At 40.6% G+C, this 21,918-nt stretch overlaps 1 protein-coding gene across 2 annotated transcripts in view; it reads right to left on the bottom strand.

Moving 5' to 3' along the window:
- The window catches only part of LOC132396757 (ephrin type-A receptor 5-like), a 341,786-nt gene extending 322,565 nt beyond the window's left edge, over positions 1–19,221 (bottom strand). Inside the window, exons 1-2 of one of the 2 annotated variants that reach the window (XM_059974618.1) lie at positions 18,643–19,221; positions 5,604–5,668 (exon numbers count right to left, since the gene is read on the bottom strand). In XM_059974618.1, the coding sequence (XP_059830601.1) occupies positions 5,604–5,668; positions 18,643–18,769 (192 nt within the window). In that variant the 5' untranslated portion in view covers positions 18,770–19,221. The remainder of the gene's footprint in view (positions 1–5,603; positions 5,669–18,642) is intronic. The other variant, XM_059974617.1, reaches the window with a different exon arrangement.
- Positions 19,222–21,918: the final 2,697 nt, after the last annotated feature.

The raw sequence follows: 21,918 nt of genomic DNA, 5'->3' as shown, positions 1-21,918 counted from the left end.
TTGGGGAATCTACGGGATGTAGGTGCGTCTATAAACAAAGTCAGGAAGACAAAAATGTGACATGAGATATCCTTGGCAGATAAAGTAAATGAGATTTCTAAGAGACTTTGTGAATAAATATGGAGCAAAGGGATAACTAGGCAGGCAATATGTCATCTTAAGGATCATTGTGATTGTCTGTATGTGAATTCCATGGATATGGCTGAGGTCTTAGATTAATATTTCTCATTTGTAGGTTATGGAAGCTCAGGAGTTCAGGGAACAGAACAGTGAAGTCCTGAAAAATACTGACATTTTGTAAAAAGGGGTTTTGAGTCACATAATGTAGGAAAAATCCCAGGGGTCTGACCAAGTGCAACCTTTGACATTGACCTTGACCTTATACATTGTGGGAAGTAAGGGGTGAAATGGCTGGTGCCTTGGCAAAGAAGCACATAATTCCCTGAAATTAGCAAAGCAGATTGACAATGTGGTGAGGAAGAGCTATGGCATGTTTTCCTTCATCTGATGGTGCTTAGAATACAAGCTGAGTCGTCATGTTGCGTCATGCTGGGATATTGAGGAGCAGATAGGGAAACAGATCCTGGAAAGGTGTAATAATAACAGATTTGCCATGATGGGAGATTTTAATTTCCCAAATATGGATTGGCATCTCCCTAGAGTGAGAGGTTTAGATGGGGTGGAGTTTGTTAGGTGTGTTCAGGAAGGTTTCTTGACATAAACCTACAAGAGGAGAAACTGTACTTGATTTGGTATTGGGAAATGAACCTGGTCAGGTGTCATATCTCTCAGTGGGAGAGCATTTTGGAGATAGTGATCATAATTCTACCTCCTTTACAATAGCATTGGAGAGAGATAGGAACAGACAAGTTAGAAAAGCACTTAATTGGAGTAAGGGGAATTATGAGGCTACCAGGCAGGAAATTGGAGGCTTAAATTGGAAACAGATGTTCTCAGGGAAAAGTACAAAAGAAATGTGGCAAATATTCAGAGGATATTTGTGCGGAGCTCTGTATAGGTATGTTCCAATGAGACAGGGAAGTTATGGTAGGATACAGGAACTGTGGTGTACAAAGCCTGTAATAAATCTAGTCAAGAAGAAAAGAAAAGCTCACAAAAGGTTCAGAGAACTAGGTAATGTCAGAGATCTATGAAATTATAAGGCCAATAGGAAACAGCTTAAGAAGGAAATTAGAAGAGCCAGAAGGGGCCATTAGAAGGTCTTGGCGGGCAGGATTAAGGAAAACCCCAAGGCATTCTACAAGTGTGTGAAGAGCAAGAGGATAAGACGTGAGACAATAAGACCTATCAAGTGTGACGGTGGAAAAGTGTGTATGGAACCAGAGGAAGTAGCAGTGGTACTTAATGAATACTTTACTTCAGCATTCACAATGGAAAAGGATCTTAGTGATTGTAATGATGACTTGCAGCAGACTGAAAAGCTTGAGCATGTAGATATTAAGAAAGAGGATGAGCTGGAGCTTTTGGAAAGCATCAAGTTGGATAAGTCGCCGGGACCGGAAGAAATGCACCCAAGGCTGCTGTGGGAGGTGAAGGAGGAGATTGCTGAGCCTCTGGCAATGATCTTTGCATCATCAATGGGGATGGGAGAGGTTCCTGAGGATTGGACTGTTGAGCATGTTGTTCCTTTATTCAAGAAAGGTAGTAGAGATAGCCCAGGAAATTATAGACCAGTGAGTCTTACCTCAGTAGTTGGTAAGCTGATGGAGAAGATCCTGAGAGGCAGGATTTATGAACATTTGGAAAGGTTAAGTATGATTAGCAATAGTCAGCATGGCTTTATAAAGGGCAGGTTGTGCCTTTCGATCCTGATTGATTTTTTTAAGGATGTGACTAAACACATTGATGAAGGAAGAGCAGTAGATGTAGTGTATATGGATTTCAGCAAGGCATTTAATAAGGTACCCTGTGCAAGACTTATTGAGAAAGTAAAGAGGCATGGGATCCAAGGGGACATTGTTTTGTGGATCCAGAACTGCCTTGCCCACAGAAGGCAAAGAGTGGTTGTAGACGGGTCATATTCTGCATGGAGGTCGGTCACCAGTGGTGTGCTCAGAGATCTGTTCTGGGATCCTTACTCCATGATTTTTATAAATGACCTGGATGAGGAAGTGGAGGGATGGGTTAGTGAGTTTGCTGATGACACAAAGGTTGGAGGTGTTGTGGATAGTGTGGAGGGCTGTCAGAGGTTACAGTGGGACATTGATAGGATGCAAAACTGGGCTGAGAAGTGGCAGATGGAGTTCAATCCAGATAAGTGTGAAGTGGTTCATTTTGGTAGGTCAAATATGATGGCCGAATATAGTATTAATGGTAAGACTCTTGGCAGTGTAGAGGATAAGAGGGATCTTGGGGTCTGAGTCCATAGGATGCTCAAAGCAGCTGCGCAGGTTGACTCTGTGGTTAAGAAGGCATACGGTGTATTGGCCTTCATCAATCGTGGAATTGAATTTAGGAGCCAAGAGGTAATGTTGCAGCTATATAGGACCCTGGTCAGACCCCACTTGGAGTACAGTGCTCAGTTCTGGTTGCCTCACTACAGGAAGAATGTGGAAACTATAGAAAGGGTACAGAGGAGATTTACAAGGATGTTGCCGGGATTGGGGAGGATGCCTTATGAGAATAGGTTGAGTGAACTCGACCTTTTCTCCTTGGAGCGAAGGAGGATGAGAGGTGACCTGATAGAGGTGTACAAGATGATGAGAGGCATTGATCGTGTGGATAGTCAGAGGCTTTTTCCCAGGGCTGAAATGGTTGCCACAAGAGAGCACAGGTTTAAGATGCTGGGGAGTAGGTACAGAGGAGATGTCAGGGATAAGTTTTTTACTCAGAGAGTGGTGAGTGTGTGGAATGGGCTGCCAGCAATGGCGATGGAGGCAGATACGATAGGGTCTTTTAACAGGCTTTTAGATAGGTACATGGAGCTTAGTAAAATAGAGGGCTATGGGTAAGCCTAGAAGTTTCTAAGGTAGGGACATGTTCGGCACAACTTTATGGGCCAAAGGGCCTGTATGGTGCTGTAGGTTTTCTATGTTTCTATCTATAGAGGACATTTGTGAGACTGCACCTGTAATATTTTGCGTAGTTCTGTTCACCTTACAATCGGAATGATGCAATTAAGCTACAAAGGGTTCAGGAAAGATTCACAAAGATGGTACTGGAACCAGAGGGCTTGAATTATTAAGAAAGATTGCTTTCTGTGGAGCACAGAAGAATGAGGGGTGAACTTATTGAGATATATAAAATCATGAGAGCCATAAGTAAGGTGGATGGTCACAGTCTTTTAGCCATGGTAGGTGAGTTTTAAACTCGAATTAAAGGGGACTTAAGAAGCTAATGTTTTTCAGAGAGTGAATGGTAGATACAGTAGGTGGAATGAGCTGCCTGGGGAGATGGTAGAGCCAGGTACAATTACTACAATCAAAAGACATTTGGACCAATTTATGGGCAGCGAATGTTTAGAATGATGTGACCACATACTGGCAAGTAAGACTAGCTTAGCTGGAAAACTTGATCATCATGGATGAGTTGGGCTGAAAGACCTGTTTTCTTGTACAGGTATGCGTCGCTTAACGTCCACGATATGTTCTGTGAAGTCAGATGTTATGTGATTTGGACGTTGTGCAAACGCCATACTTTGCCTCTTGCTGCTGCTATCACTAGGAGTGGTTTTGCTGCATTTGGAAGCCATGGTACACTTTACGGTAACATTTTCGAAAGAAAATTAAACAGAGAGAAAACGCTACTACACTCAAGAGATGTGCGATACACAAGATCGGTTACATCTGCTACATCATGTTCTCCGATCATGACTACAGATGTATCTGCAATCAGACGTTGTCCAAACAGACGTTAAGCGGCGCACACCTCTATAATTCTGTGATTCAATGTGACTAATTTTAACATTATATTACTCTATCTTTTCCTTTAACTGCAGAGAACTGCTGAATCCCCAAATCTATCTCTCTTTGGGACGCAGCAACATTGGAATTTTATCACCGAGAGAAAAGGTGCAAAGGACATCAGTATGTTTATGCAAGGCAATACAAAGAATTAAATCTACAAGCAATGACAGTATCTTGTCAAAGAAAATGTTCCCCACTGGCCAGTTTGAATGGTTGTTGTTGTGCCTTCTGCATTCTGGAAAGAGAATATGAAATCTCTTCTGATGCTGAATCAACTGAAGGACATGTCAAGAATATTATATCATGATGTCAGGAACACAAGAGAGGAGGACAAATATGGGGGATTTCTAAGGGTATTTGAATAGCTCGATCTAGGTTTGTGCTCAATTAAATTCTGTTATCCGATGGCCTATATTATCAAAGGAACGCTCACCAATGTCTAAAGGCAGAGAGTGTTTGCTCCTTTGAGAAATCAGAAACCTCCCCATCAAAAACAAAATGTCATCATGTCAAATGCAATAGCTGAAAATGAAATATTGAATGGAATATTATCTTTATCTATTACTCTATGTTTTGTATACTTTCCACTTCAGAGATTACCTGTGCTTGAAATATTGAAAGATGGGAAATGAAACAGTTTGCCCCAAATTTAATCACACTTCCCGACCAACATGATTTGAATTCTCCTGACATCTCCATCATTATAAATAATCTGTGTTTACATTTTAAATCATATTCATATTACTTGTGAATAATACTTCCTTCATGCAGCAGCTGTAGTTTCTCAAAACTATTGAGAGTTCTAAAAATAGACATCCCGATATGAAACTCTTTGCTTCCCCTCTTAACCAGAACAGATACAACGTTCAAAAGAATATTACGAAGTGATTTTAGATGCAAGATTATCATGGCATTATAGCCTATTATTACCATTATTAGCTAAATTATTTGTATTCCAGATTTGCATATTTGGAATTAAAACTATAATTAAAACAGAATGAACTTATTTACTGCATTGAATGGAGTAAAATACACTTCCCAGGATTGAAATTAGACTGACATTTTTACAAAGGCAAAGATTGGGATGAAGTGCTTGCTTGAAAGCACTAGCTTAAGGAGGAGAGAAAAGCAAGGAAGCAGAAAGGTTTTGAGGTAGTTTCACATCTGAGTGGCAAGACCATTAGTAGTCAGGTGAATTAAGTGGGGATGTACAAGCAGGCAACACCGGGAAGGTTGCATGGCTGCTAGAAGTTACAGGGACAAGCAGGGAATAGCATGGGGGAGTGAAATATAAGTATGCGAATGATAAAACTAAGGTAGTGGTGGGCTGTGAGCCAATGTAGGTCAGTGAACACAAAGCATGTTTTGAATAAATCAGCATCATTTCCTTCACTACACAGACAGCCATCACGTTTAGCACAAGGAGGCTACATTAGTGTTTTCCATTATTTCACTACCATCTAGGAGTTGCTCAGGAAGAGTTAAATCTAAATCTTCATGTAATAGAGATTTGTCTTTTGTACAAACACACTAGCCTACCTTATATCGCACAGGAAATCCTTTTTTTTAATATTAGTCGGTAAAGAATTTCTCCAGGGAGTTTCAGACCTTGAAATGTACCCGTAATACATGGACTGCTAATACAGCTTGAAGCAAAGAACGTGATGAAAGACTTACCCCATTCTTTGGGTAGGCTATCCACCCCAGCTCTCCCATTACAGCTCTGGAGTCTAGTAAATTAACTGTAAAAGCAAATAATGAAACAATCAGCCAAGTTTGCATTAATCCATGGCTGCAGACAAAGCCAGCTGCAGATAATTTAAGAAGGCTAGAAACAAAAAGCTAACATTCATCTTAAGGAAGAGGCATCCCTCTGACGCAGCTATTAATTTCACATTTGCACATTACATAGAATATACAATTCAACACCAGCATGCATTTCAACAGTATCTTTGTTAAGAATGCACTTTTAAGAAAAGGGCAAAATTATCATGCAGTATCTGGAACTTTCTTTCCCCAAGAGTCTGAGAATATGAGATTATATTGGCAGATGATATCAGTAGATTTTTCTCATCAGTACCAAAAGATATAAAGAAAAGTCAAACAGTCCACTAGCAGTAGACTTCAACTGAATGACATAGTTGAAAGTAAATGTATTATCTATGTACATGTCACCATACACTACCCCGAGATTCATTTTCTTACAGGCGTTCACAGTAGATGCAAAGAAGCACAATAGAATCAATGAAAAACTACACACAAAGGTGAACAAATAAAAAAATGTCCTTATGAAGACAAACTGTTCAATTAAAATTCATTAATTAATTGAGACACTAAATAAAAAAATAATATTGAGAACATAAGTTCCAAAGTCCTTGAAAGTGATTCCATATGCTGTGGAACTGTTCTGTGTCGATGTGAGTGAAGTAGACAAGGTTTACCGGTCTTATACTGTCGTTCATTTAAATTGGAGCATCATAACAGCGCGGTATTCTCAAATACAACATTGCTGCATGTTTTGTTAAACTTACTTTTAACTATACTTAGTTTGTCTGGTTTTTTTTGTAACTTGTGCTCTGCATTACAAAATGATTTATTTCATATCTGCAAAAGTGTTATTTTTCTCAGGAAAACAGTGCAGCTATGCATATTCCATTTAATTAAAAGCGTAAGTTAACATGAATGAAAAAGAGACCTATTTATCTTGTTTTAATGATATATTAAATATGAAAATAATGTGAATAAATGTGTTTTGGGGTTCCTTGTGCTATTACACACTATCTGAAATACAGTGAACCACATGCCAATTCTGAGAACCCACAGTCATTAGACCTGTGCATTCTTCTGTTGTTGACAACAGGAATCAATGTGGGTATTGACTGTAAAACTTTAACAGTGTTTTAAGCAAAAAACGAGCTCAGTTCAGTTACTGACTCATTGGGGGAAGTATAAAAATGTCATTCATCTAGCAGGATGTTTTCTGTGTCCATACCTCTATAAAACTTTCAAAGAGATGTGAATAACATATTTCAATAATAACGTGGACAATATGTACATTTCTAATCATTAATGCTGAGTTCTTGATGTTGACAGAATGTGCAGCTCTGTTAAGGTTTTTCAATGGACAAGAAATTTCTTTACCAATTCATCCATGAATATCACACTATGTCATGCATGCTTTGCCTTATTATTTGAAGGAGTTTTTGGAGCTATTTATGGTAACCAGTTAAAATGAAGGAGTATCCTACACGTAGTTGTCATTCAATAGAGGAGGAAAGCTGATTTTTGGAAACAAATTTGTCTCTTGGTTATGACACTCACAAATATTAAATTAGTGAATTTTCTCTAAAAGGCTTCCTTTTATATTTGTCTATAATAGTGTCTTTCAGTTTACCCATCAAGCTCAGTTACTGGCTGGTGGTCAGTCTCAAGCTTTTTTTACTGTATGGTTGTTAATGAGGAATGACATCACCTACACACATTTAATATTAATGATACCTTTTTTTCACACAAGGTCATACATGTAACGTAAAAAGATGAAACACTATGCCACAGTAAAATTTATAATTGCCGACTATTTGTCTTACTGACATTTTGTGTGCTGTTACTTCACAGAATAACAATACTCAGTGCAGTTAATCTTCCATTTCGGCAATTTCCTCAAAATGTTTCTCATGTCCGCTTTTTAATAATTAACATCATTTTCAGTCTGAATACAGGCACAGATCTTGGATGTTGACACATTGTCATGAACTAATTTTAATCGGGTCACAACAATTAACGTTATATTTCTCAGGATTAAAAGAAGAATGCACTCTACAGCTCTGGGGTCTGACATGAACAAAGTGGTGTATTGATGTGGTTTCTGTGCCAAGTGCTTGTGAAATGCCAAGATGTGGATAAGTCAGATAAGATAAAGATTAGAAAGAGATATTTCCATAGAGAATGTGTAAAAAAAAGCCTATGCATTGCACAGATACAGGGAGGATATTTGTAAGAACAGCTCTTGACACTGGAAGATGTGCTTCTAAATATACATCATGTATGAGGCTATGACACCACTTGACAAACATGCAGCTTTTGAGCAGGACTTTCCCAACAGACAAACACTATCCAAATCCTCAGAATGTTGCACCATTTCCCCTTGCTGAAAATAAATGCAGCATTACAAAACTAAATGCAATGCAGCTTCTTAATATGCACAATGCTCTGTCGTACAGTGCAGCAGCATCTGGTGCATGCGCAGCCAAGAGATGTGCTGTCAGGAGAGGGAACGGCTTCAGCTGCTTTTACCGTTTGCACAAACCAGAAGATCTGTGTGGTTTTGAAGTTTCAGAGCTCATTTGCTTCCTTCCTTTGCATGCCCACTTCTTGTGTCATTAGGGGATCTGGCTAATGGATTAAGACCATATTTATGTGGTGTTTGTGCATGAGGGGCACAGGGATCGAATATCAAGCAGAAAGGCATGCAATGTGTGGGTGACATAATACAATGAAGACTGATTCAGCTGGAATCATCTTTAAGATCTGAAGTACTCAGAATATGTTTTTGGTCAAGTTCAGCGACAGGATGACCTGTTCACTTAAGCTATATTTTCTCTGTGTTTGCATCATTAATCTTTCTAAAGAATAATTACTACAGGCCATCAGAGAGCCATAAATATACATATCATAAAGATGAACAGTATTCTTGTGAAAATAAAGCTTGCCATTTTGATCTCATAATATCTAACAAATACAACCTGACTAATCAAACAAATTTTGAGCTGTTTCACCTGGATCCCATTTTAAATGTCCAATACTCACTCCATTAAAAACATCTAATATCACTACATTACCCAATACATCATAACACTAAGTAGATGTGTGCATAACAACTAAATAGTAAAACTATTTTAAATCCCAAACTGAAAGATTATTAACAACAAGTAATAGGGCTGAGTATATAATACCAACATTTTATACGTAATAATTAACAGACAGCTTGGTCCGACATCAACAATTTCTTTTTGGATCTCTACTTGAAATGAAGCTGAATTATTGAAGGCTCTTTTAACCAGATGAGGGCTAATCACTCTCAGAAGGTTACAAACCACACATGGGATTTTTTTTACATAAAACATTTATAAAGATCATGCATTGTCATTCTTGGCTTGAATTTTGTGGTCAGTAGTTAAGGGACTACTACCGATTTTGAAGAAGGCTGCTTACGATGTTTCAGTGATCTTTTTGCTAAAAATGTTCTTGTTTGCTCGGTCATTTCCAAAGGATCTCAGGCATTGAGTTAACTGATGCTATCAAACAAGCTGGCGTCATTAATAGACGGGGCAACCAATCACATTGAAAATTCTTATTTATTACAAAACAAGGAAGAGAAAAGCACTATTTTCTGTTTAAAATTTTTGTAATTGTTTTTTATTGAAGTAAAGATTAAATGGAAACTGCAGTACAAACATTAAAAATAATAACTTGTAATCATTATGCTAAAAGTATAGTTTTGAGATAAATGGGACAAAATAAAATCTGTTACACAATTAAGACCATTCAGCACAATGTGTCCTTGTTACTCAGCCTAGCCCCAGCTTCCTGTTCTTGATCTACTAGCCTGCAAATTCACAGTTCTTCATCATCCAGGCTCTTGATTAAATGTAATGAGGGGTTTTTCTCCACTAACCTTACAGGCATTTGATTCCAGATACTTATAGAGCTTTCCCACATCTCTCTTACAATTCTCCAACCAGTCAAAGCAGGAGTAGTGTAAACTGATGGTCAATGCAAACTCAGTAGGTCAAAAGCCCTGTTCCATTCTGTATCTCTATGTCTCCATGCCTCTTGGATTTTGATCATTCATTGAAGGGAAAGAAATCCTCTTATTTAATCTAACATGTCCCTTGTAATTTTATATATCTCACTAACAGTCCTTTTGTATTCTGAGGAAAGCAACACCCCATCTTTCCTCAGATCCAGTTTTTCAGTCTTTTCAATATTATTAAATAATTCTGTACAACCTCCAGCACAAGTTTGTCCTCCTTGTAAAATGTGACCAGACTGTTACTAATACTCAAGCTATGGTTAACATGCATTGCATTCTGTACATCTGAGGAAAGGACAGTGACAGTAAGGACAGTAAGATTAGTTTTTAAGGGCAAGAAAGGTAGATAATTTTGGGTTACTATGTCATTAAAAGCACTTATAAGTCATATTTAACAAAGCATAATGTTTTCAAAGTTTCTACACTAAGTAAAGCTTGTAGATCCGTTTTTTTTAAGATTACACTCGGTAAGTTTAAAAAATAGTTGAATCTGAGAAAAGCCAGGCAATCACACAGAGGAATGTATATTTAATTGGACATATGAATTCTCTGGAAGCTGCTGCCAATTCAATAATATGAATGAAAGATAATAATTCCACTACCATTAAGGTGCAAAATCTGGTTAACTAACATATTAAAAATTTTAGAGATTTGGACTTCTATATAAAATTACCATAGAAGTTCAAATCACATGAATTAACTTTCAAACTATAAGAAATACTCTTTGCTATAAAACTATAGCATTTGTAAGTATTAATTTTAAGTGATAGCATTTCTTAGATCATTTTTTTTATTTTTGTGCTACGAGTTAATTAGTTAGAATATTATTAACAACTCACTAACTCTTGATTAAACAAGGTTTAGTATTTTCAAGAGCTGATGCAGTGGTGATGAAAACAATAATTGTCAGCTCTTATCAAATCATCAATTCTATGTTGAATTCATCTGTAAAACACTTGAACAATCCACCATGTGGAACTTTATTGCTGACAGCATCTTCACGTCTAACTGCACACGTGCTGATGACAGAAGTTGCCGGTTTTACAGGGTAATGATGACAAGATTTATCCTCATTAAAGCCTGATTCCAGAGCTTGGAAACTGCCTATTGCAGCGTCAAATGACTCGCCTGATATTTTAACTAATAAGGTAAATAATGAATGGTTTTCCCTCTATTCATACTGATTACACCCACACAATTGGTATTTTCAGCATCATAATTATATAATAATTCACCAAAGTTTATGCAAATTATAGATTCAATAAAGTTTATTTTATTGGATTCTTCATTTCTTATCTGAAAGCCAGACCTATTGTTCCAAAATCCTAAATATTTCATGACAAGAAAGGGACCGAAAATTCAACTAAATATATAATCTGAGGAGAGAAGCTAGTATTCACTCTCATTGAGTTACAGTATACTCAATTATCTATATAAGTTTATAAGTGTCTGGGTAGTCATATTTTGTCTGGTGGGATTGGAGCTCCTTTCCAGGGAACACGATGGTAGCGCGATATTAATACGCAGCAGCCTCTCCAGACTCTGGATTTGGGGATTGCCAAACGTTATGTGGATTTTCTGGTGTAGTCTGTTTTGTTGTGTGATTTTGTGATATCGTTCTGGAGGAACGTTGTTTCATTTTTTAACTGCATTGCGGTTGTGGTTGCTAAATGACAATAACCTGAATTCAATTCGAAATTCAAAAAAAAGTATTATTAATCCTACTTAAATGTAATCAGCTATGCAGAGGCCTCTCTGGGGCACTTTACATGAGGGCGGTGATATTCAGCACATAACTTTGACAGCATATAATATTTTACATGATAATTCATTGATCTTATTCAACCTTCTGGTAATTAAATGGTTTTCTTCCAAGTCAAAATGGGCTCTGTAAGCTCAGAGTAGCATTTTCAAAGGTCTGAAGGCACAACTTCCATTAACTTAGTGATTTCTACAAATTCACAGAGCAAAACTCCAATAATCCTGTATCCTCAGGATCTTAGTAGTGCTGGTTCAGCATAGTTTCCAAATGTTTTCGACGTTCTTCCTATTATGGCACCCACACCATTTTAAATCACCCTTTTTTGAGAGTAATATATATTTTTAAAGGGAACCTGAGGGCAGAGCCTCAGTGAGTGGAAAAGATTGTGGGACACAGCACCTGGTGAGCCTTATGCCAACAGCAGATTACTAGATTTTTACTGTAAATACTTTTGAAAAGTAGTTATTAACGTTGTTTAGGAAACCACATGGCTAGAGCAACAGAGTTGCAACCACAGAGCAACAATCTCACAAACTGAAGACAACAGCCAGTAACAGACACGAAATGCTGGAGGAACTCAGCACGTTAAGCAGCATCTATGGAAAGGAATAAACAGTTGATGTTTTGAGCCTAGACCCTTCATCTGGACATCTAGCAACATGCTTTTGTGATGTTCATTGTTTGCACAGTGCTTCCTGATTATGAGATCATTATTGATTAGTTACTGGACTGAGTATCCAGGAACTGAGACTGCTTGCAACAATACCAGTATTTAAAGAACTAACCCCTAGATAAACTATCCATCTCAGCGAAGATGATTGTGGAAGTACCTAACTATTTAAAATTCTTTATTTGGTTTACAAGCAAACTTCAGCAATAGAAACCTCCCTACTTATCTGGTCTGGCTGATATGTGACTCCAGACCCAGTAATAAGATAGGTCTAAAAAGTGCCTGCTGAGATGGCAAATTAAGGAGGGCTTAAGAATGGACAACAAAAGCTGGCCTTGGCAACAAAAATAATGATAGTTAGATAAATGACAGGTCAAATACCTTTTCACTTTGCTGACACCATTAAAATGAAATACTGGCAATTAAGGGACATTAAACTTTTGCCTTGAACTCATGGAAGCACACCAGGTGCAAACAGAGTTGTGAGCTGCACTAACAGCCCACTCACAGTATACCATCCAGGACAAGAATAGGAAGGCCCAACTACACTTCATTTCACTGCAGACAATGCCTCTAAACCAGTTATTTAGCTGGATGATCGATCATTTCTGCTCTCAGAGAAAGTTCATACAGGTACTCCTGTCCACAACGTTTTCCCGATCTGACATCCCCTGCCTTTTGGTCATCCCAAAGTTGAAATTTCTCCTCCAGTCTGTTGTACTCAGATCATACACAGTGTAGCTTTGGCTGATAACATCAAACCCTGTACAGACTGAACTATTTCGCGGCATCCGCTATTTATTGTAACTCCAGGCCAGCATTCCCATTGAATAAATAGCTGTCCAAAAGCCTGTTTTTTTCTCTCTCTATATACAAAATTAGCTCATTTGGCTGCGTCAGTCAGTTCCAGCAGAGCCTGGAGTATTGCATTGAACTTGGCACACTGGGCTGAAGCGAAGCCAAACACTTTACACTAGTCCTCTTGAACTGAAGACCTCTAGTTGCAAGACGTTGCTTGGGAAACCTACCACATCAGCCTTGATGTCTTCTCACTCCCATATAATGAATGAACACCCCGTCAACACTCATCCTGCTGAACCGACGCTGATCGTCCAGATTCATCCATGAAGATCGGTCAGTTAGAAGAGACAGTAAATAGTCCACATCAGAACCATAAAGCTAGCCAGAATCATTACCTTTGGGAGAGTAGGGAGATTATTGTGTAAGAAAACACCTGATGGCTCGCTTTCACAGCTAGGACTCACGATTCAGTTGTACCAGATTCATACCTACATCGGAAGGCTAAGGGCTCAGCCCTAAATTGGATTCATAAGCAGGAAATCTCAGAGCATCTTTGAGGTATCTCTGCAATGTGGTCCGGTGCCATTAACTGAAACTTAACACCCTCCTCGCAATAGATTCCTCGCTGCTATTTGGATGAACAACTTACCAACACGTGAAAAACAGTTTAATCATTATCCATATTTTTGAGACCACTGCCGCACAGACTGCAGTTTCTGGGATTACAGTAGTGACTACCTGCCAGGAGTATTTGACTGAAATAAACTTGGGGTAGAACAATGACTGAAATGCAAGTCTTTGTTTTGTAGCCAAATAGAGCAATTTCCCTAAGCGTCACTGTGATGTAGCAAGAACAAGAGTCGAAGTTATTTTGCGGTGAGGCGAGAGGATCGACAGATGAACGCATCATCACAACCCTACTTGTGAAGAAATATTGACCTCAGCGTTCCTTTCAGAAACCAAATACTTCACATTTTTGGAAATAAACGTAATTGCGAATTGAAGCCGTGATTGGGAGATAGACAAGCCACTGAACCAAAGATTGCCATTAAGGCACAGAGCCGAAACTGCCCAGGGTGAACGATTATCTCCACTGAGACCAGTTCGGCTTCCCTCACCTTGTCCTCAAAGACTGCAATCAAATCAGTCACAAGACAAAACGAATTTGGCAGAGATTATAACGTTTTGTTTGATATTTGTTTATTTTTCAACGGGTAAAGGAGGAAAACGCTGAAGTTACTCCTCGCCGTTCCAAAAGCGCGGGCGCTGGAGGCACAAACAAAATGTCGCGTTGTAACGGACTGTGAGGCACCAGTCCACCCGCACTGCCAGCAGGACACAGGTCTTGCCTTAAACAATCTCATGGGAGAAATGGAGGAAAGCCCAGGTGAAAACCCCACATAACTGGGATGGAGTTGGGACGAGGAAGTAGGAGAAAGGTTGCAGATGCTGGGAAGCCAAAGCAAAAAAAAATGCTAGAGGAACTCAGCAGGTCAGGCAGCAGCTATGGAAAAGAATCAACAGTCGACGTTCCGGGCCGAGACCCTGCTTCAGTACCGAAGTAGGAGAACCAGCTAACCCTCTGAGGGAGGCCGATCGGGCAAAGCGACCACTCTGGCCGGAAAACGATTTTTGGAGAATTCTTGCAGCGACCAGAACTGCTGGTTAGGGTTAACTAAGTAAGCTCAAATAATGATGGGACAAAATAAGGAGTTTGTTTATAGTCAGTGGGGAATAAATTAATCATCCTATATACAGCGAGGTAAATCCTTTTTAACATCAGCTCACATTGATCTGCCTTCATTTCCAAGTTTCGATAGATTTTGACTAAAGTCTCGAGTCCAGTATTAAGCGAGAAATGGAGCAATTTTATTCTGTTCATACGTTGGCATTTTTCCCATACTGAGCTGGAAGAGCATAGAAGCCCAGTAGAATCTTGTCTAAATCTTTCTGGGCGAGCTAATTTGTTTTGTTTTTGTTTCGCGAAAGCGCATTGACGTCCTACTGTAACGTGCTAACATTTTTCATCCCAATCAACACCGCGCATTACAGAGACTGCGAGCAAACTCTTGACAGTTCAGCACGGCAGAATGCATGACTGCAGGTTTAGCCACATTTTTTGCCTGTCACAAATATCTACCTGTAAATGATTAACTGCTTCTAGCTGAGAAATTGGCTGTTTACCAGTAGAACAGATATTTAAATTTTATATTCTCCCTTCCTTTTTAAGAAACACGCATCTCCCTCTTTAACCTTCCTGTTCTTTGCTATACGAGTGTCATAAATTTGCCTTACATTACATCGCTGATTCATTCCGCCAGATTCTGCCTCAGGGTTTGAAGACATCACCAACAGCCCTTAATACACAAAACCTCCTTTCCACTGTAGTTGCTGTAGCCATTGAAAAAGAAGTCCTCTTTGGTGAGATATAGAGAAATAAATTAGGCCCTACAGAAGAAGGGAGTATCCTTTACAGGATATAGAGATGTTTGTAAGTGTCCGCGTTTATACAGCCGCTAATCGGCCAGAATTGAGGAGGGTTAAGAGTCAGTTATGTATGTGGGGTCTGGAGTCACATAGATTTAAATTGTTCTTGTACCAAGGATGGGGGAAACTGAATGCCAGCAGCTTAAGCGCTTCACCACCAAATACAATTTTCGGTATCAAATAACCAACTTCCATGCTGGATCCAAATCCGTGTTGGAAATGACTCAAGGAACAGTGTAGATGCTGTTTTGGACTGTTTCTGCCTGGTCAGTAGCAGGTGTAATGTCCCATCCCGAGAACACTAAGGCGCTTATTGATCTTAAACAGGAAACAGGCGTGGCTGAAAGTGTGAAGGACATTTCATACGCAAAGAGACAATTATCAATATTACCTGCTTCAGAGGTGATCGAGACAATCCCACAACTTTATGACAGCATAATTATCAGGCTTGTTAACATACTGCAAGATTAGCTATTTTAACAACAACGATATTTTCTAATTATATTATTACCCAGCTTTCCCCTTGGAAGGCACAGTATTGTAAATTATTCGCTACCCATTTTGAATCTGTTTTCGTGTGTGTTTGCCTGGTGCCAAGGATCTTCCAACCTTTATAGCAAAACCAAAGAGGACACGAATTATTAAAAGCGTCCTGCCGAAGGGTCTCGGCCCGAAACGTCGACTGTACTGTTTCCCATAGATGCTGCCTGGCCTGATGAGCTCCTCCAGCATTTTGTGTGTATTGCATGGATTTCCAGCATCTGCACGTTTTCTCTTGTTTACTAAAAGTGTTTTTCGTAAAACAAGAATAAGCTTAAAATTGAGGCAACAGATATTCTAAACTGACAGCAATAAAATATCAGCTTCATTCACATAATTCAGTTCAATAAAATCGTGGATTTAAAATTTCATGGACAGTAATGACAATTCTGGCACGCTGGTTCATTTTCTGAAAAGATATGTTGACCACAGACTACAAACGGGTGTTACTTCAGTTGCAATGATTAAGTGCTAACTGAGCCAATAAATAGTGACGGTTCTAACCCCCTTACATCCACTGCACCCATGCAGATTACCACAGCCTACAAATCAAAACAACTTTCTGTCATACGGTAACCAACGAAAAGCGGAAAAATAGGAAAGACATGCAAAGATGAGAAACAGGACCGAGATTTGAAATAATTCACAAGTAATTCTATCTTAAGCGGGGAATTTTAGTGATAACAGCAGTGTTTTGAATTTATATAGTTTTTATTTACGAAATAGTAATGGTAGCATTCCAATTCCACAATCATTCAAACATGAACGGTAAATGTAAAGAAATTTGATTTTTTTTCTATTAAGCTTCGAGTGAAGCTCATCACTATTTAGAAAGTATGTTCTGGTTACCTGAATTTGCAAATAGTTTTACTTAAAAGGGAAACACAACGGTGAATATATACATAGTTCGACTTTCATCTGTTCTCCGAGGGACAAGTTTATTTCTGCCCATTGATGTCACCGTTTACAGTCCCAACCCTCATAACAACCAAAAGATCATTCAAACTTCTCATTTTCTGCTGCAATAGATGTAATCTTTATGTCTTATGGTCTGTAGGATTGTGATTAGCAAGCGAACGCGGGAGAAAGTAAAAAAAATTACTGTTTCATAACTGGCAGTATGAAAGGCCGATTGAGATTTCATTGTCCACCAAATAAACAACGGTGCTCAAACGGCGGGCGAACATTCACTGCCGTTGTCTGCACAAGGCCGCTACGATTAAGCTTCCCAATTTGGCTTTGCTTTTGTTTTTTTTAAATCACACTGGTTTGAATTTCCGTACATACTGAAAGATACGGGCCTTGCACCAAGATTCCGGGAGCATACTGAAAAGGAAACCAGATACAAAGAACAAATCTATACCAAACACGACAGTGCAGCCTAAGAAGACTCGGGTCCATTTAAAACATTAACTGTGGGTCACAACACCAGTCACTCCTATCGACTCGCTCTCTGCCATTAAATACTCGATATCAACCCCCAATGCCATCTCACGCCAAATGTCTGTTGCAAATATAAGGCCACCGAAATGCCCTCGTTGTTAACGGAGATAATTCCGGCGGCCGGGTGAGATGGGGGTGGATTTACTACTCAAGTGAGAATGACTCGGTTCGGTAAACTTTTTAGATAATGCTGTGTTTTTTTATACTGAATACAAATTGCATTATCAAGGTCTAAAAGAATTTCATATCCCCGAAAGACCGGACGCATAGCAACCGTCTTCACCCCGCAAACTCTCCCGAAAGTTTCAGAACGGGTGAAAATGTTACGGGTCGGGCCATTGCTGACGACTGGGAATTCAATGTGACTTGGCAACTGATTGTCAAAGGCAGAACCTGTTAACATTCGTGTTTAAACCCTACTCACTCCAGACAAAAAGCAAGTCGCTATAAAATGACGCTTAATGTTAAGTTTGCAGTTGCAATCAATTTATTTGCAAAATTCCCTACTCGCCCTGACAGTTGTGCCCTTATTTATGCCCGAGGCGGCAGCGAGAGCTGACCGCAGCTGGAGCCTTCACCAACAGTGAAGTTAGAATGGGGCAGTTTCCTAAAGCCGGGGGAAAGCATGGCGAGGGGCAACCCTTCGTGAGGGAGAAGACAGTAATGAACAGTCAGTCACCAGCGCAGGAGAGAGTGGATGAGTCCGAAAATAAGAAGTTCACAGAGGAGAGGTGACCGATCAATCGAGGTTTCATCCAAAGATTCAGTAAATCGGGTTGTGTTCTCAGCATCCCGAATCGCATCGAGCGTTTGTAGTGTATAATTTGCATTTAAATATACGTCGGCTGAAATACTGGGGGTGGGGAATGAAATGTCGGGGCGAGTGCCTGACCCAGCATTAGAAAGTCAATGATCTGTCCCAGGAGTGTCAAAGCGGAGCTTGTGGTAACGGGAGTGATGGTTCCAGAGGGTCGGGATGGAGGTTGGGGGTTAGAGGGTGGCGATGCAAAGGATCGGGGGTGTGCCTCGGGGTCGCAGAATAGTGTCGGTTGAGGCCGGAGGGTGGGATCTGGAGGGTCCATTCAGGTGGGGGTTCGGACGATTAGCTGTGGGTCACCGGACTGCGGGAGGAGTTCCCAGGATAGAGCTGGCCATTCCCCCGCGCCCCTCCAGCTCAGCCAGGGTCTGAGCCTGGGCTTACCTTGGTTGTGTCCCGCGGCCCCGTTGCACCCCTTTAGTATCCAGCAGACCAGGCAGCAGAAATAGGGATAGGTCCGACAGAGAAATGCCACCGGGAGGAGGGCGGCCGCGCTCCGCCGCCGCTCCATGGCTCGGCCCGGGCCGGAGGAGTGAGTGCGCGACCAGCACTCGGCGCCTCAGAGCTCCTGACAGTACGGCAAGTGACCCAGGGGGACGGGGAAGCTGATAACTCGGCGAATGGGTGGGGGTGGGGGAGAAGGTGCAGACTGTGCACCACACACACTCACACACAGAGGGAGGGAGGACAGGACGGCACACACACACGCGCGCGCGGAATTGAGGCGGGTTGTAGTTGGAGATAGATGGGGATATCTGGTTCTAATCTCTGCACCAGCCCCACATCCTCGCCCTGCCTTCCCGATGCCCCTCAACACACTTCCCTATAAGTGAGCGAGGGAGACTGAGACACTGCGCTCTCTCTCTCTCTCTCTCTCCCTCTCTCTCTCTCTCTCTCCCTCTCTCTCTCTCTCTCTCTCGTTCGCTCGCTCGCTCTCTCTCTCTTCCTTCCTCTCTTCATACCCACACACACCACGGGGAGCGTGAGTGGGGGTGGGGGGAAGAGCGGGGGAGGTGGGAACAGTAAACCCAGGCGGTGCACGGACCTGTCAATCAGCCCCGGCACAGCCAGGCAGAAGTTGGGAGAGGACTTGCTGCGGCAGCCGCTCTGCAGCCCTGCGGAGCATGCCGACCCGGGGCGCCGGGAGAGATCCTGCATCCTCCACCCTCAGCCTCTGCGATACCCTCCATCCCGGCCGTGGTCAGAGAACGGCAGTGCGGGATGTGGTCCCCAATACCCCCGGGATCACTCGTGCATGACAGGGAATTATATAATGGACCAGGTCCACGTGAACACGTCCACGGTGTGTAGGCAGCACCCGGTGATATGGGCATCACCCCGGAATCACTGCTCGCCGCCTTCCCTTTCGTTATCGGAACTTGAGCATCTCGCCCGGCTTGAGGCCAACATGTTTTATCAAATAGTGAAACAGGTTCCACGGCGTTTTACACTCGATATCAACATGTCACACCACCACTCTGGTGACATCATATTTAACAGATCAATAATTGGAAACTGCACGAAATCTAAAGTAGGTTCTAATAGAAAAAAATAATTACGCTATGTTATTCTCAAGAAAATCCATGTCCGGCGGTTATTTATTCCAGGAATTAATTTTACTGCCGTTAATTCCTTTATAAATTAGGTGTCTTTATTTTAAGTCTCTAATTTGACTCTGTGTGTGTGTGTGTGTGTGTGTGTGCATGTATATATATATATATACGTGCATACATACATACACACACAATCAAATTATATATGTATATATATCTTTCTGGGTTGGATTTTTGAAACTCCTTTTTTGAATTGTAAATAATGAACCCTCTTTCCCGCTTCACCCTTCCTTCAATGTAAAATCGATTTAACGAGCTGGATTTCACTTTCTACATTCCCTCTCATCGAACACTGCAACTTCTCAGATTCAGCTCCCAGCTGTAAACCTTTGAGTTGACAGACTTTTAAGCAGCACCTATGCCGAATGTCTGAAGTGGTCCATTTGCTGCTGACGCCTCTTGACAATCCCGAGACTCTGCTGATCCCGCTTTACAGAGCGAGCCTGTTCCAGCAAAAATCTGTTTCACCCCCGACTGGTCCAACCTGTAAAGTTGAATTTGCACGGCCAACACGGACAACTTCAATACATCAATCGGCACATTATTCACAATTTTACAACTAAATACTGATGTCACAACACAGCAGCGGCGAGTGTCATAATCAATCCTTCGCCTTCCCGCGGCGAACAGAAATGTGCTGCAAAACGCGGTAAGCAGAATTATTGATGAGATGGCAGATGAAAAGTTAGAAACTTATTCAGTAGTGACATAGCTTGGGGTGTGTAGAGATACTGGTTACAGTCATACAGCTTGTTACAGCGGCGACGACTGGTCATTTTTTAAGATCCTTCTCCACAGTTTGTTGTGGATCGATGGCTCACGTTACCGTTTTAGACACGGTTCGGCGCGGTTTTTTTTATTTCGTATGTTTATCGTATCGCAAAACACTGATGCAGTGCAGGGATTTGTGTGATGTAATGTCTGCAAAACTGTAGCTCCGAGTAAACAGGCAGGTACATCTGGTTAATTCTCCTAATTTACGCCGTCTTCGTTATACAAGGATGCACATTCTAATTTGTATTCTGAGGGCGTGACTGTGAAGGTCAGTTCCCCAAAGAACTCTACTTTACGCACAAGAAAATCAAACCTGATAGTTCACACGTAGAAAACTAACACTTATTGGTTGGAAGTGGCTGTCATTGTTAAATAATTCATTTAAGCAAAGCAACACGGACCAGCGCAACCATAACGCCGTGAAACTTCAACAGGAAATGTCGAGTTAAGTCTCTGAATTAAAGAATTTAGCAATGGAAAGTTTAACTTTCTTTTTATTTGTTTGCAATAAGGTTTGAGTACAGCTAAGAACTCTTATATGACACTTAATAGGTTTCTGATATTCAAACATTAAACTCATTCAGTCTCGGGTCAACATTGCAGGACAAAAAGTTTTCCGGTTGGAAGTTAGTACTGAAAGTTGTGGAAGACGGGCTTTGATTATCGGTAAAAGATTAAGGAATTGTAATTCCACTCTTAACAATACTATTTGAATTGGGGACATTTAGAATGTAATGCTATTTTATACAAACATATACTTAAAGACACTGGTACATAATCTAAAATATTGTAACGAAAATTATAATATCGGTAATTCTAATTCCAAATATTCCTCAATGAGCCAGTAGCTTTTTCGAAGGGAAGACGGATGGATTTTTAGCTTACAAGGAAAACAGTGGTTATGGAGTCAAGTAGGAAATGACGTGAAACAATGTTTTCATATGGCCTAAACGTCCTGTCGCAGGTCTTTCTACTTCTTGCTACAAATGATTCAATTCCACCTGATTAAAGTGAACAATGACTTAGAAACAATAGTGATTTAAAACTATGGTGAAGAAAATAATGTTCCCTGCCAGGGATCTTATCACTTCTGTTTGGCAAAGAAGAATCATTTGGCATCTCATGACTGTTCTGAAAAATTCAGAATATAATATTGGTGTTGTTGGGCAACCATCCTGAACAATCAACACTAATTAGTCCACATGACTTGGGGACTAGCTGTGGAGTGCCAAAGTCATCTAGTCCGCAATTGTTCCACACTTCCCACAGGGCT

The sequence above is a fragment of the Hypanus sabinus genome, chromosome 7, assembly GCF_030144855.1.
Source record: "Hypanus sabinus isolate sHypSab1 chromosome 7, sHypSab1.hap1, whole genome shotgun sequence".
Lineage (NCBI taxonomy): Eukaryota > Metazoa > Chordata > Chondrichthyes > Myliobatiformes > Dasyatidae > Hypanus > Hypanus sabinus.
This window is presented reverse-complemented; position numbering and strand designations above follow the sequence as displayed.